The sequence below is a fragment of the Protopterus annectens genome, chromosome 1.part0 (genome assembly GCF_019279795.1).
Source record: "Protopterus annectens isolate FY-2018-M chromosome 1.part0, PAN1.0, whole genome shotgun sequence".
Taxonomy (NCBI): Eukaryota; Metazoa; Chordata; order Ceratodontiformes; family Protopteridae; genus Protopterus; species Protopterus annectens.
This window is the reverse complement of record NC_056725.1, coordinates 1,382,168,174-1,382,183,413: the sequence shown is the minus strand read 5'-3', so window position 1 is coordinate 1,382,183,413 and position 15,240 is coordinate 1,382,168,174. Positions and strand designations below refer to the sequence as shown.

At 39.7% G+C, this 15,240-nt stretch overlaps 1 protein-coding gene across 2 annotated transcripts in view; it reads left to right on the top strand.

Annotated features, from left to right (window-relative positions):
* Nucleotides 1-15,240, top strand: part of LOC122798246 (gamma-aminobutyric acid receptor subunit rho-2-like) — an 817,188-nt gene that overhangs the window by 15,258 nt on the left and 786,690 nt on the right. The window contains exon 2 of one of the 2 annotated variants that reach the window (XM_044067049.1): nt 5,715-5,727. The exons of the other annotated variant lie outside the window; for it this stretch is intronic. Within the exon in view, the coding sequence (XP_043922984.1) occupies nt 5,715-5,727 (13 nt within the window). The remainder of the gene's footprint in view (nt 1-5,714; nt 5,728-15,240) is intronic. 2 annotated transcript variants of the gene reach the window in all.

Sequence of the window (15,240 nt, the reverse complement as noted above, 5' to 3'; positions counted from 1 at the left end):
ATAATTTTGCAACTCTTTGTGTTATTACATCCAGGTCATGGATGAAAAGGGTCCTAGGACTAGCTCATATTTCTGGTTAACAACATTTTACATAAATAAATACAAATAAATAATTAAAGCAGGCTTATGGAAAAATTCTATTGACCAGGTATTGGGAAAGACAACAGAGGATACTACAAGTCATATGAGCAGTCCCAAAAGGTTGGCAAGACAAGAGACAAAGCTAAGGTCGCTTTGGTGACTTTGGATGTTACTGAGGATCGACTCAATAGAGTAACCGCAGACATCATGGTGCCTCTTAGTACCTCAAAACCCTCAGGTAAGACATATAGCTTGGGGGTGGCACACTATGCTACTGGATACTCTAAGGCACTGGCTTTAGCTTCTTCTGCAGGAGAAAAGGTGGCAAATGCTCTGTTATAAATTTTCAGAGGGGTGGGATTTCCTAGGAGAAATACTGACAAACAGTAGGGCTATCTTCATTTCAGACCTGCTCGCCTGTTTGTAGAGATACTGGGGGTTAAAGTAGTTGAAACTTAGTCTACTATCTGCAAATTCATGGTTGTTGGAGAAGTTTAACTTTAGTAATAATACTATGTTGATAACATTCATAGATATGTTTAAATTAGAGTGGGACAAGTAACTGCCACCTTTCTTTTCTGCGTCCAGGAAATTGCTCCAAGATTCCACATTTTTTGTCTTTTGATCTTTATTTTCACAGGCTGAAGGGACCCACAGAGTAATTTGTGATGAGTGGGAACATAAATTGGACTCCCACAAGAAGTTTTGTATGGACTATGTCATAATTTCAGGTTGTTCATGCAGTTGGCATAGAAGCCCCTAGCACAAGGATAATATCAGCAAAAAGTTTGGTATGATTGAGCAGCTAGTTCCTGACAACATACAATCACACAAAAGGTAGTGGTGTTTATTCCTGTACAATAAAATGACCTGCTTGCAGCATGGAAAGATCATTTTACTATTGTTAGACAGGTAAGTGAGTTGCCACACAATTAACAGAAACATGGATTTTACCAAACCTACCAAGACAGACAGACACTAGTACTCAGTACTTGCAGGTGGTTACAGGAGGAATCAGAATGGCAACTGCTGGTAAAGGCTGGACTTAGGTGAAATGGATTCCTAGGCAAAGGACTCCATGGCATCCCCTCACTTCCTACCTGTACCTCCATCCTGTGTCTCCCCCCAGTCTAGCTTCACATCATTACTCAGAATTTTTTTCATTTTATTTTACTTTCCAGCTTTGACTTCCATCCTTTCAACAAATCCTAACTGACCAAGACTTCACTGTAATAACTATGACAGAAATGAATAAATTAAGCAGGGTTCTGGGGACTGCTAGGCCCTAAGGAACTATAAGGTTCTAGATACATTGAAGTATATTTTCAATCTTTTTTCCTATATTTTCATCCAGTGCTGGCCTGACAGTTATCAGGACCTTTTCCCCAACCCTTAGTGCAGAGGAATAAAGCTTTGAGCTGCTATTGATTCCTGTATCCAGGGTTTCATACCCTCAGCCTCCATTTGTCTACTGCATGATTAAGTCACTTAGACAGTACTTTGGAACAAATGTGAAACTGGGCTAGACTCCTCAAGGTTTTCCTAACTGTCAAAGTCTGTATTATAACAACTATGGGGGAACTAAATGAATTAAGCAGGGGGTATGCATGTTGCTAGGCCTCCAGAAGTCATGGGTTTTTTGATGCTCTGAGGCACATTTTAAACTTGATTTTTCTACTTTTCAGTCTAATGATGGCTTTAACAAAAATCATGAATAAAGAAAGAAATTATTTTCACATTCTGTCTTACTCTTCATATTTCTCCCTCCTTTTTAACATACCCATAACTAGGTAAGACTGCACTATATTAACTGTGGATGGAATAATTGAATTAAGCAGGGAGTCTGGAAGCTGCTAAGCATCCAGAAGCCATAGGGTTTTAGAGACTTTTAGGTGCATTTTATAACTTTTTTCAACCTTTAGTTAGCGCAGAGCATTAAGGCAGTTCCTGTAGTGCTGGGCTTGATTCCATTGGTCTCCATTTGCCCACTGTGTAACTCTGAGCAAATCACTAGGAGCAGTTAAACAATTTGGGCAGTTATGACATTTGGCTAGGCTTCTCAGTGGTCTCCTTGACCATGTGTGCAGTAACTGCTGACAAGCCTTTTCATACAATAATGGTCTGAACAAAAATGACAAGTAAGGAAAGAAATTGATTTTGATACTTTCTGTCCTTTCAACACATATTAACTGGCTAAGACTGCATGTAATAACTGTAGAAAATAACTAAAAGCAGGGTATCTGGCAGGCTGCTAGACTCCCAGAAGCCATATGGTTTCAGATGCTTTTTAGACCATTTGTTTTCAACCTTAATTTCACTGAGAGGATTAATGCTGTGAGTTTTTAATGAGCTGATTCCGGTAGTCGGGTGTTTGATTCCCTCAACTTCAACTTGCCTGCTATGTGATTCCAGGCTAGCTACTTAAGCAGACAGTGCTCTTAGACAGTTGTGAAATTGGGCTAGGCTCCTTAGCAGTTTCCTTGACATTATGCCTAGTAAGTACATATAAACTTTTTCATCCAATGATGGCCCAAACAAAATTGATGAGAAAGGAAAGAAATTAATTTTCTTACTTTGACCCACTCTTCTTTTTTTCCTCCTTCCTTTCAACATACTTTAACTGCCCAGGAATAAATATTCTAACTTGATTCACACAAATTCAAATTAGTCTTGTGAAGTCCACTGACTACATAGCTATCAAATGTCTTTGATTTTTGCAGAATGTCCTTAATTTTGCCTCATATTTTGATCAGTGCTTCTCAAAAAAATCTTTAATGATTGCTCTCATAATATAATGACAGGCATTTGAGTTTCAGACTTTATAAACCTTCATAATATTTGTGATAATACAAAACTTGTTATTCTAGCAATTTTTAACATCTAATTATATAACAGCAATATTTAAAATCTGTCCCTGATTTTTGGCATTTGCCTACATTTCTGGGCTTTGTCCTTGATTATTGAACTAAGAGATTGAGAAGTATGATTTTGCCATGGTATCTCTTTGCCTCCCAGGGTTATTAAAATATATACATCTATCTCCTTACAAATCAGTCCATCTGAACCTGTATCTGCTGACACATAGACCTCTTCTGCTTGAGTGATGCTCCAATTACAGCAAACTCTTGTAAATCCATGCGATCCCCGCTGTATACAAACTTGTCTGTATAACTTTCCATCATATGTCTGAACCCACAGACATTGAAAATAGGTATAAAGGCTCTTGGAAAGTATTTCTGGCAAAAAAAAATCTGGCCGTGCAATTAATACAAAATCTATATACCAAATACTATATAACTTATCCCACTTCCAATAGAAAGTAGGATACTTCTCAGAAACACCTGCATGACTCCAGACACCTGCCCACCCAGGTCACCTTTAAAATCTCTAAATCGCGTTTGCCCGAAACGGAATCCGACGGGACGAGAATACCGAAAACGCAGATGACCGAAAAGGACGGACTCGGTAAGTGTGCGATCGAGTGAGGGATTTAGTGTTAGGGAGCGGACAGGTAAGTGTGCGATAGTGAGGGACTGTGGGTTAGTGGTGGGTTAAGTGAGTTAGGGTTAGGGTGCAGGTAGGGTGTGTGTGCGATGGTGAGGGACTGTGGGTTAGGGGTAGGTTAAGTGAGTTAGGGTTAGGGTGCAGGTAGGGTGTGTGTGCGATGGTGAGGGACTGTGAGTTAGGGACTCGGTAAGTGTGCGATCAAGTGAGGGATTTAGTGTTAGGGAGCGGACAGGTAAGTGTGCGATAGTGAGGAACTGTGGGTTAGGGGTGGGTTAAGTGAGTTAGGGTTAGGGTGCAGGTAGGGTGTGTGTGCGATGGTGAGGGACTGTGGGTTAGGGGTGGGTTAAGTGAGTTAGGGTTAGGGTGCAGGTAGGGTGTGTGTGCGATGGTGAGGGACTGTGGGTTAGGGACTCGGTAAGTGCGATCGAGTGAGGGATTTAGTGTTAGGGAGCGGACAGGTAAGTGTGCGATAGTGAGGGACTGTGGGTTAGGGGTGGGTTAAGTGAGTTAGGGTTAGGGTGCAGGTAGGGTAAGTGTGCGGTAGTGTCGGACCTTAGGGTTAGGGTTTGGGTTAGGGATAGTGCATATGTTATGTAGTGTACTGTGTTGGTGTAATGGTTTTCGGTGTTTTGCGTTGTCGGCGTTTTATGTTTTCGGTCTTTTCGTTTCGGTCGTTAGTGTTTCGGGCAAACGCGGTTTCGAGGTTTTAAAGGTGATCCGCCCACCCATATATCTAAGTATATATTTCATTCGTTATCACTGGCTCCAGTTTTACACCGGGTATTTTCATTCTGGAGCAGATGGGGTTAATATACCAAGTCTAATACAAATAAAATTAAGGTGGGGGATGGAGTGTGATGATTATGCTCTGATATCCAGAAAAAGGCAAATCAGTTGGCAGCATGAGACCCAATCCTAACAAATGCTAGGCAGCACTTGCTTCAATTATTAAGATCAAGTATCATACTAGGCAGTTAAATTTGCCTGTACTGACCAGGAAATGATAGTGACAGAATAAAAAAAAATGTTTCTGCCTGCTGTCTGTGCCTGTAATGTGTCCCTGTCTTTGTGTAACATAATCAAGTGTGTTACTGCCTTTCTGGTAATGCTCACTAAATGCTTTATGGCTTTTTTTCTGTAACTAGTAGTACATAGAGCAGATAAAGCTCCATATATTACAAAGAATTATGATCGGGTCTGTGATCATAACTCTTTATTATGTTTTCTTGACATGAATGGCAAGATTCATCTCAAGAGCGAATCCATATTGAACACATAATAAGCAGTTTATGCTCAGCGACCCATTCATAATCCACTATGTAGTTAGCAGGCAGTATCTAATAAAGGTAAACAAGTGTCTACCCATATCTGTGATATCAAATTATAAATTAGGAGTTGAGTATGGAAAAGAACATATAAAAACTCTAAATAGCTACATCTGCAAATGCACATGGCAGAACATGAATTAACACAAAACCCAAAAAGCAAATGTAGTAGCAAAACTGAGTAATTATCTAACATCATTAAGCAAAACTAAAAGTAAAGTATTGACTAAGCACATTTTAGGAAATGGGATTTTCAGGCAAGTAGCAAACAACAACAGAGGTTAGGCACTGATAACCCTGGTTGATTCTACAAACTAAAGAGAATAATTGAAAAATAACTTCATTAGGTATAAGCAATGAGAACATGTACTGGCAAGTTGAAGAGGTAGCAGAAGTAAGCAAAACTATGTGTAAACAGATAATCCTACTGAACTAAATCTCTAAATACCTCAAACATCGGATCGAATGTAACAGCAACATTAAACAAAAGATGTGATTTATAAAAGTAAAACAAAAAAGTTAATTGCTTTTAAAACTAATGAGACACCAAAATGCAGAGAAGAGTGAAGGAATTTAGGTAGTAATGAAGCGCAAATAGAACAAAAATAGGTCAAAGAAATTAAGGGATAAGTAAAATTATGCATATAGAGAAACCCATTACTGAAAAAAACAACACAAAGCAGTTAAAAAGTAATAGCAGTCATTAAATAAAGATGATGGATAACCATTTTCATAAGAATGCAAATAAAAATGTTAATTACTTTCAAAAAATAAGATGTCAAATGTAAATACGCAGAAGAGTGCAGCAGTTGGGGTTTAGGTTGTGATGATGAACATCTGGAGCAAACACAGGTCAAAGTAAAAGTGGGTATATACAAAACTGGGGAAAAATCCATGAAGCAAAACAGTGACTACTGTAACAACAAAAATCAAGATTCTGACACAGTATCTCCTAGACCAGGAGCATGCAGCAAACAGCAACCGTAGCTCCTGTCCTAGTCCCTAGAGCAGATACGGAATGTAAATGATGTAGGGGATTATGTCAAATGAGTCATCATGGACTGAATAACTGACAATGATAATTTGTTTCTAGGCACATCATCACACATTTTTCAAGAAATGTGAACCTTTTAAGTTTAGAGGAGAACTGTTAAAAAAGTCAGTCAGCGTTTCTTTTTAAAGCATGCTGTGGATGTTTTGGATTCGAAGGATCAAGTTTGATGACCAGAGCCATTAAGATTATTGTTTATAAAATTTGGTCTTTGAGTCTTCTTCAACTGCTTAATACTTTAAAAAGCTAGTAGAAGATACAGTTCTGTCAGTTTTATGTTAGTGGTAGTAGGACTAGGAAGCTGTTAGACAGTGTGTTTATAAATGCCATGTGTCTGTTTAAATCTTCTATTTTGTACTTCCTGTGTAAGAGTATAATTGCTTATATATTTAGTTTTCAAAGCACATTGCTTAATTTTATTTCTTTCAAGTAAATAATTCAATTGTTCAATTTTATAAGCTTATGGCTGGTTGATTATTAAGGTATGCGAATCAGTACCAAAAACAGTTAATTATTAGCTGTCAGCACCTGCCTTTTGGAGAGTGACTACTTTGCTACAGCTACAGGTATCTACATTTTGGAATTTTGTAGTGGGTGCATTTTAAGACTATTTGGTACATTAAACCTTTGTTATGTCAGAAGGGTATCTCTGGAGGCAGCATATTACCATGCAACTGTGTTTGTGAGTGTGTGTGTGTGTGTGTGTGTGTGTGTGTGTGTGTGTGTGTGAGACATTACAGTCTTGGCAAGTTTCAGTTAGTGTTGGTAAGTTTGCACTGAAAGGCACTTGACTGATTGTGTGGTTAAGGAACTGTTGAAAAGCCACTGTTAGGTGTGGTTGCTGTTGGTCATAGCCATAGAAGTGTACATTTGTGACATACCCTTAAGGTTAACTTCTTTGCATTTTGACTGATGGATATATCTTAATACTTTGCCCTTGAAACTATCCCACGCAACACAGTCTGGCTTCTTAAATGTGCTACCATTTTATAGACAGTCACTGATCTAATGATGTTTTGCATAACTATGAACGTGCCAATACCTTCCTAGTCCTTCCCCTCCTTTATGGGGCCCCGGGCCCCTATACTCACTAATGTCCATACATCCCTAAAGAATACATTCCAAGCTTGCTACCATAAAACTGCCGAATTTGCAACAAGTTTACACAAATGCACTCACCAATCTTATGGCCTTAACAAATGAAACTGGTTAGAATTCCCCCACTACCTAAATTACGTGCAACTATCTCTCACTCAAAAACAAATCTATAAACCTGATATCTGCCTCACCTTAAAGATTACCTTACAGCCTTATATCCCACCCAGAAAGCTCTGCTCAACTATCAAACTACTATTAAAATTACATAGCCCTACTAAAAGAGCTGGGCACAACCTCTACTCCTATGCCATAACTAAACATTGGAATGTCCTATCTCCAGATATCTCTGCTATTAAATCCTGCAAGTCCTCCAAACTCAATCTGAAAAACCTTTACCTTGACTCTCATATCTGCCCATGCTCCTAAGCATAAACTATAATACTCAATCTGTCCCCCTTCAACTCCCCCTCCTCCTCCCTTTTCACAGGGTCTGTATTACATTGTTGAACTTTTAAATGTTCGAACGTCATATGGTCAGTACCATATGATCGAACATTTAAAAGTTTGAATGTTTCAATAGTGGAAATGGAGGTTTTCCACTGACTGCACTGTAGTGCGATCTCAGAGTTGGTATATTTAAAGAGCAGGGGGTGTGGGGGTGCAGCCCCCCATGTACCTTTCAGGTAGGTTTTTTTCTGTTTTTTTTTTTTTTTTTTTTTTATTTGATTTTCGAACTTTTAAGAGTTTGAACATATGGTCTCGACCATATGGTGTTCGAACTTTTAAAAGTTCCATAATATGATATAGATGCTTTTCACGTGTCCTTTAAACTATCATCTGCCAACTATTCTTTAAACTATCTTTCCAGAACTCCAATCAAATCTTTAAATTATCACTTGGCAACTATTCTATAGTCCATCTTTCCAGAACTACAACCAAAACTTCTCCCTATCCTTCATCACATCCCCTTTTTTATACACAACCCTTCTTTCTACATCTCCCCCAGACACTCCATATTTTTCCTCTTTTACACAAGTATTCTACTATAATCTTTCTCTAACACATCGTATACTGCCTTCTTACTTAATCCTTCTCCTTCGCTCTCCCTAATATCTTAGACTTAAATAGTCTACATACTCTATCCCTCAACTTCTCTGATGGCAATTCCAGACAAAACTAATATGACAAATACTGTATAATGTACTACAAGCTGAATTTTACTTGTATGTTAAACCTCAATGACAATTAATAGCAATCTCCATTCATAAGCTTTGATTTTTTTGGAAAATTATGCATATGGTCTAGTGCATATGAATTTCAAATTTCTGAAAACACAAGCTTCTGATAGGACCCCCCCCCCCCCCCCCCCCACACACACACACACACACACATGCAAATTTGATTATGACTATAACGGAAAGCTTATTCCATAATCTTGGAAAGCTTTGTGTGATTTATCTGTCACATTTTTTTTCTATAATTATTTTTTTTAATATTAGGTTCCCCAATTCCCCAGTCTGGATTTAGTTCACCAGTGGAATGTTCAAGGCAGAGACTTTTAATCAGAGCCTGAACTAATATTACATTATAGCCCAGACAAAGATTAATGACAATTTAGGAGCCTTTCTGAATAGTTTAGATTTTTCAGTGCTATGATTTTTTTCTCCTGGAAAATGATGCCTTCTTGCAAGTTTTTTTCCAAGTGGCTTGTTTGAAGACTACAAAATACATTGATGTAATCAGTAATGGGGTGGATGAAGGAGGTACAAAGTGTTTATGGTAGTCTCCCTGGAACAATACCCATTTCCTTAGGAATTAAATGGGCTACACAGTATGCTTTTCTAACTTTATTAAAAGCATCCTGGTTTATATTTAAATTGTTATCTAGAAGTATCTGTAGAGCTTTAATAATGATGATTTATGAATTGACAATTTGTAATCATATCTTATGTTAGTTTTGCTAAATCATATCGTTCTGTATTTGCTGATGTTAAAGGTAATGTCATTTCGACTGTATCGATTGTTAGATCTGGGGATATAAAGATTTAATGCTAATGAGCAAGCTACAGTGAGCTGTATATCATGTAGTATAGTTTCCAACACTTTATTGTATTAGTTCACGGGGGCTAAACTATATCCTTGGTGTCCCTCTGCTGTTTATTGTGCATCATGACATTACGTTGTGTTGGAAATGAGGAATTACCTGTCAAGACTTGAGAAATTTGTCTGCAGAAATGAAAAAATATATATTTGTTTGTTTGTTTTTTTGTTTGCATGCATTGAGGCTGTTTCTTGACATATGTGTAATTGTTTGTTGGCATAAGCAGTTTCAGCATAAAGGCATCAATATTTAGAGTGTCAGCAATGGGTGTATTCAATGCATATGAATATACCCATATGTGTGTGTGTGTGTGTGTGTGTGTGTGTGTGTGTGTATATGTGTATATATATATATATATATATATATATATATATATATATATATATATATATACACACATATACACACACAAACACACACACACACACATATATATATATATATATATATATGTGTATATACATATATATATATATATATATATATATATATATATATATATATATATATATCTATACACACAGATGCCTACATACATACATTGAGACCATTTGGCATGATGATTAAGGCCTTTGCCTCCCATGCACAAGGTACAAGGTTTGATCCTGACCTGTGGTCAATGCCTGTTTGGTGTTTACATGTTCACTATGTGTCTCTGTGGGTTCCTCCCACCTCTGCAAAACATGCTGAGTGTTTCCATCTCAAACTCACCAATTAATGGAGCTGTGGGCAGCTGCACAGACTCTACATGGTACCCTATAGAGGGAAGAGTTGTCTGGACCAGCTACTTTGGGCATCTACTGTGGTGCTCAGTATCCTCAAGACAGGAGAACACAGATCACAGATTGCATGCCATGGCAGGGATAGCCAACTGACAGTACAAATATGACTGTAGGTGATTCCGTCATGTTGCCTAAAGTAGGTCGAAGACCCAGCTTACTCCAACCTATGCCAGGGACCCATGCTAACAGTGGGAGGGGGCAAGAGGGTAGCCAGTGTGTGCTAGCCATAAAGTCCAGCAGCCCTGAGTCAATAAGCTACTGGCTGGTCAGTATATAGTTGCCCAGCCTGGGTTACCTGGGATAGCTCTGTTAAGTGAAAGCTGGATGTAAAACCAATCAAACTACCAAACATGAACTGAGAATTGTTAAACCTCAATGACAATTAATAGCAATGAGAATTGCTACAATTAATGGAGGTTCACTGACAGGATGTAGCTTGGAAGTGGATGACATGATGATACGGAGGAGACTGGACATCCCATGATGGAAGAGCAGTGCAATGAAGCCACTTGGCTTGGGATCCAGAGTCTACTACTCAGGAAACAGACAGGCTAGAACAGTATGGGAATTGTGGTGAGTGAGAGCCTTCAGGAGGCAGTGAGGGATATCATTAGAATTAGTGACAGACTCATGGCAATGAGATTCCATTGTAATGATAGGGCAGTATTCATAATCTCAGTCTATGCTCCACAGCAGGGTTGTGATAGTGAGGAAAAGAGTGCATTCAGACAACAGTTGCAGAACCTACTAGATAAAATAGGACAACAGGAATTAGTGTTGATAATGGGGACATGAATGCATGTATTGGGACAGACAGAACAGGATATGAGGACTGCCTAGGTCCACATGGGTGGGGCAACAGAAATAAAGAAGGAGATGCCATTCTAGACTTCTGTCTGGCAAATGGCTTGATAGTAGCCAACACATGGTTCAGAAAGAGAGACAGTCACAAGATCACCTACAAGAGTGGTCAACATGCAACTCAGGTAGACTTCCACTGGGGTCGAATTAATGATTGTAAAGTCATCCCCACTGAAACAATTAGCCCACAGCATAAACACTTCAGCTGGAAGCAGTGGTCATATAAGGCTATAAGGTCAACAGAGACCAGGCTGAACACCTGAAAGTTGACTGGTGAGAAAGTACAACTGTTCAAGGAATTACTCAGGGCTCTAGCACCCCAAGACGAAGAGGAAATAGGTGGAGTTAAAGAAGAATGGCAGCACCTCAAAACAGCATGTGTGAGGACCACAGAACTGATATGTGGCCAAGCCAGGTATGGAAATAAGGTACATAAAGAAAGATGGTGGTGGAATGCAGAAGTCCAGCAAGTCATCAAAAGAAAGAGTGAGTGCAGGAAAAACTGGGGGATAGAAAAGACTGACCAGGCTAGGAAGGAATACTGGTTGGCTAAGAAAAAAGCTAAAAAGGGAGTTGCAATAGCAAAGAACAAGCCATCAGAAAGACTCTACCAGCTTCTGGGAAGTGACTGAGTAGGTGACACAAAAACTATCAAGTTGCAAGGCAAAAACAGAAAGATAAAGGAGATATTTAGATGCCCTTCATAAGGGATACCAGCAACAACCTGCTCACCAGTCCACAGGACATCAAAGTAAGATGGAAGGAGTACTTTCAGCAGCTTCTAAATGAAGAAAACCCCACAGAAGCTGTACTACCCCAGGCACACCCTATGATGAGAGAAGAAGAGAAGCCCATCCCAAAAGAAATAAGAACGGCACTAAGGAAGATGAAGTCAGGGAAAGCAGCAGGTTCAGATGAGGTCACAGCAGATATGATAAAAGATGCTGGGTGAGATAGAGGAGAAATGGCTCCTGAGGGTACTAATAGCAGTGTGGAGAGAAAGGCATATCCCAGATGACTGGAGAATAAGCATACTCATGCCAGTGTACAAGAACAAAGGGCACATCCACAACTCTGGGCAGTACAGAGGCATTAAACTCCTGTCACATTGCATGAAAGTTCTGGAGAGTAGTAGAAAGTAAGATGGGGGATGATCAGTTTGGATTCAGATCAGGATGCAGCACAACTGACCTGATGTTTGCAGTCAGACAGATAGTTGAGAAGACACTAGAGATGAGGAAAGAGTCCAGCTGGGCATTCCTAGACTTGGAGAAAACATATGACAAGGTCCCAAGTAAGCTGATTTCGGCAGTACTGTGGTGGTTTGAAGTCTCAGAAACACTGGTAGATTTTCTGCAGGCTATGTACAAGGACCCTATGACTTAAGTATAAACAGTGTTCGGCCTCACAGAGGGGTTCCCAGTGGGAGTGGGTATGCATCAGAGTTCAGCTCTACACCCACTGCTGTTCATACTGGTGATAGACTATATTTTCAAATAGGTTGGAGGGGACAGGTCAACAAAGTTGCTGTATGCAAATGATGTGGCATTACAGGCAGACTCTGAGCAAGAACTTCAGCAAAGGATAAGGGAATGTAATCATACCTCACAACTGTACAGATTTACGCAGTGTCCAGAATTTTGGCTCATATTTGTGGCCTGTTCCTCTTTTTTTCCTGGCAAGTCACTGGGATGATCTCAGGATTGTAATCACTAAATAATGACATGCATTTGAGTTTCGGACTTCAAATCCCTCAGAAAATGTATATTAAAACAAATCCTTTTACTCCAGCAATTTCTAAGTTTATAAGAGCACTATTTAAAATATGTCCCTATTTGTACCCCCATTTTGTCAAGATTTGTCCAGATCTTTTGCATTAAGAGCCAATTCCATGCCTGGCTCAACCATAACTTACCCGATATCGTAGCCATCTCAGAAACTTGACTAAAACCCCACATCTGTGATTCTGAAATCCTACCTCCCGGGTTCCAAGCCCTGAGACATGACCACTTAAAAAGAAAAGGGTGTGGGGTAGCCTTAATCTACTCTAACTTGCTGTCCATATCTCCCTACCCTAATCCTATCCCTCCATTCAACAATGCTGAACTAGTCATCGGCCTTCTAAAACTAAATAACCATAAAAACATATGTATAACTGCCCTCTACACCCCCCCCAGGTAATAACATCTCCACTCTTGAAGAAATCCTCCTCTGGACCTCTACCAATATTAAACTTGAAACTGTCATACTTGGAGATGTAAATATTGACTGGAATAAAATCAACAACCCAAATCCCACTATATCCATCAATCTATTCAACTTTACCCAACTAACTAACACTATCACCAGACCTAACAAAACTAACCCTCCAGGTACAGCTCTAGACTGGATCCTAGTAACCGACCCCAACAAAGTCATAGACTCTGGCACTACTCTTGACCCTATAGATGACCACTTGCCATCTTTCATCCACAGAGCTACTCACTCCTCTCCTCACCTACACCAATATACCCACACCCGTAAACTCACAAACTTCAACCCAAGAACCTTCTTGGATGCCCTAAAACAAACAAACTGGATCCCACTAAACATTTTACCACTAGACAATACCGTAGAATTCTTCAACTCTACCTTCTTAAGCATCCTCAACTCCCTAGCTCCTCCAAGAACAAGGAGGGTCAAAACTAAGTACACCCCTTGGCTAACCAAAGACACCAAAAAACTAATGCTACAAAGGGACAAATCTTGATAAACCTACCACCAAAATAAGCTGCCAGAAACTCTCCTTAGATATAAACAACTCCGTAACCTTGTTAAAAAATATATCATTAGAGATAAAAAGTCCTACTATATTAAACTCCAGTCCAACCAATCTAACAACCCCAAACATTTCTGGAACTCAATCAATTCTATTCTCAAACCAGGTACCAAAAATAACCCCTGCCCAGACCTAAACAAATCTGACTCTGAAATAGCCTCCCTATTCAAGTCCTTCTTTACCAACTCCATCCCTGACCTGACCAAAACCTTCCCTAACAACAACCCACCCTCCCAACCCATCCAATCTTCCACACCTCCTACACAACTCCCTACCTCCAATCCCCCACCTATATTTGAACTTACACCCATCTCTACCTCCCTCATAAAAAGATTACTCTCTAAATTAAAACCTTGCACCAATGCCCCAGACAATATTCCTTCTTCATTCCTAAAAATAGCCTTAGACTGTATTGCTCTTCTTGTCAGCATCTTAATTAACAGATCAATACAGGAATGTTATGTGCCCACGCTATGGTGTGCTGCCTTTATCCTACCTCTCCATACGGGAGGCAAAAGCAACAGCATCTCTAATTTCCACCCTATAGCAATCCTCTCCCCTATCTCTAAAATCCTAGAGAAATGTATCCACCTACATCTTATGCCATACCTAGCCTTACATCAACTAGTTACTCCAACCCAACATGAATTCCGACCTGCCCATAGCACTACCACTGCCCTGCTCTCATTCTTAGACACAGTAAATCTAGCCCGTGACTCTGGTAACATTGTCTCTACAGTTCTACTAGACCTGTCCAAAGCATTCAATACCATTTCCCACACCCACCTCTTAAACCACCTCTCTAACCTCCATCTCTCCAATAATTCTATATCTTGGTTCTCAAGCTACCTCTCTGGTAGGTCTCAAGCCGTGAAATGGGGGAAGGACACCTCCTCCTTCCTTCTAACCCGCACCGGGGTACCTCAGGGATCTACACTTGGTCCACTGCTGTTCAACATCTTCATTAATGACTTCCACAAAGCCATACCCAATACCAAAATTGTACAGTATGCTGATGATTCCACTTTAATCTGCTGCTCCCCCACCCTCCCTCAGCTACAAATAATAACCCAAACTGCCTTCTCCTCCACTGAACAATGGATGCTCCAAAACCACCTCTCACTAAATGCCATCAAATCCAAAATTCTGTTATTCTCTCCATCAAAAGTCTCCCCTCTTGATAAACTTTCATTCCAAATTGTAAGCCACAACAACACTGCCTTAGAGGTCTCTCACTTTGCTAAACTTCTTGGGTTAACTATTGATGAACACCTAAAATTCGGCACCCACATCCAGCAAAACAATAAGAAAACTCATATTAAACTTGGTCTGGTATACAGAAACATCCACTTCCTTTCCCCTCCCACCAGACACACCCTTGCCACTACCTGTCTACTTTCCTCACTTTTATATGGTGCTCCTCTCCTATCTAACTTATCTGCATCTCTCTCCTCTAAACTGGAAATCTGCTATAATAAAATTTCTAAATTTGCCACCACTGTAGTGCCCTTCATTTGTTAATCTGGCTTGAACTCCCCAAGCATCTAAATTATCCCCAAATTACTACAACCCATAAACTAATTTTCCAACCTACTAAGTGCCCAGCCCTGTCCAAT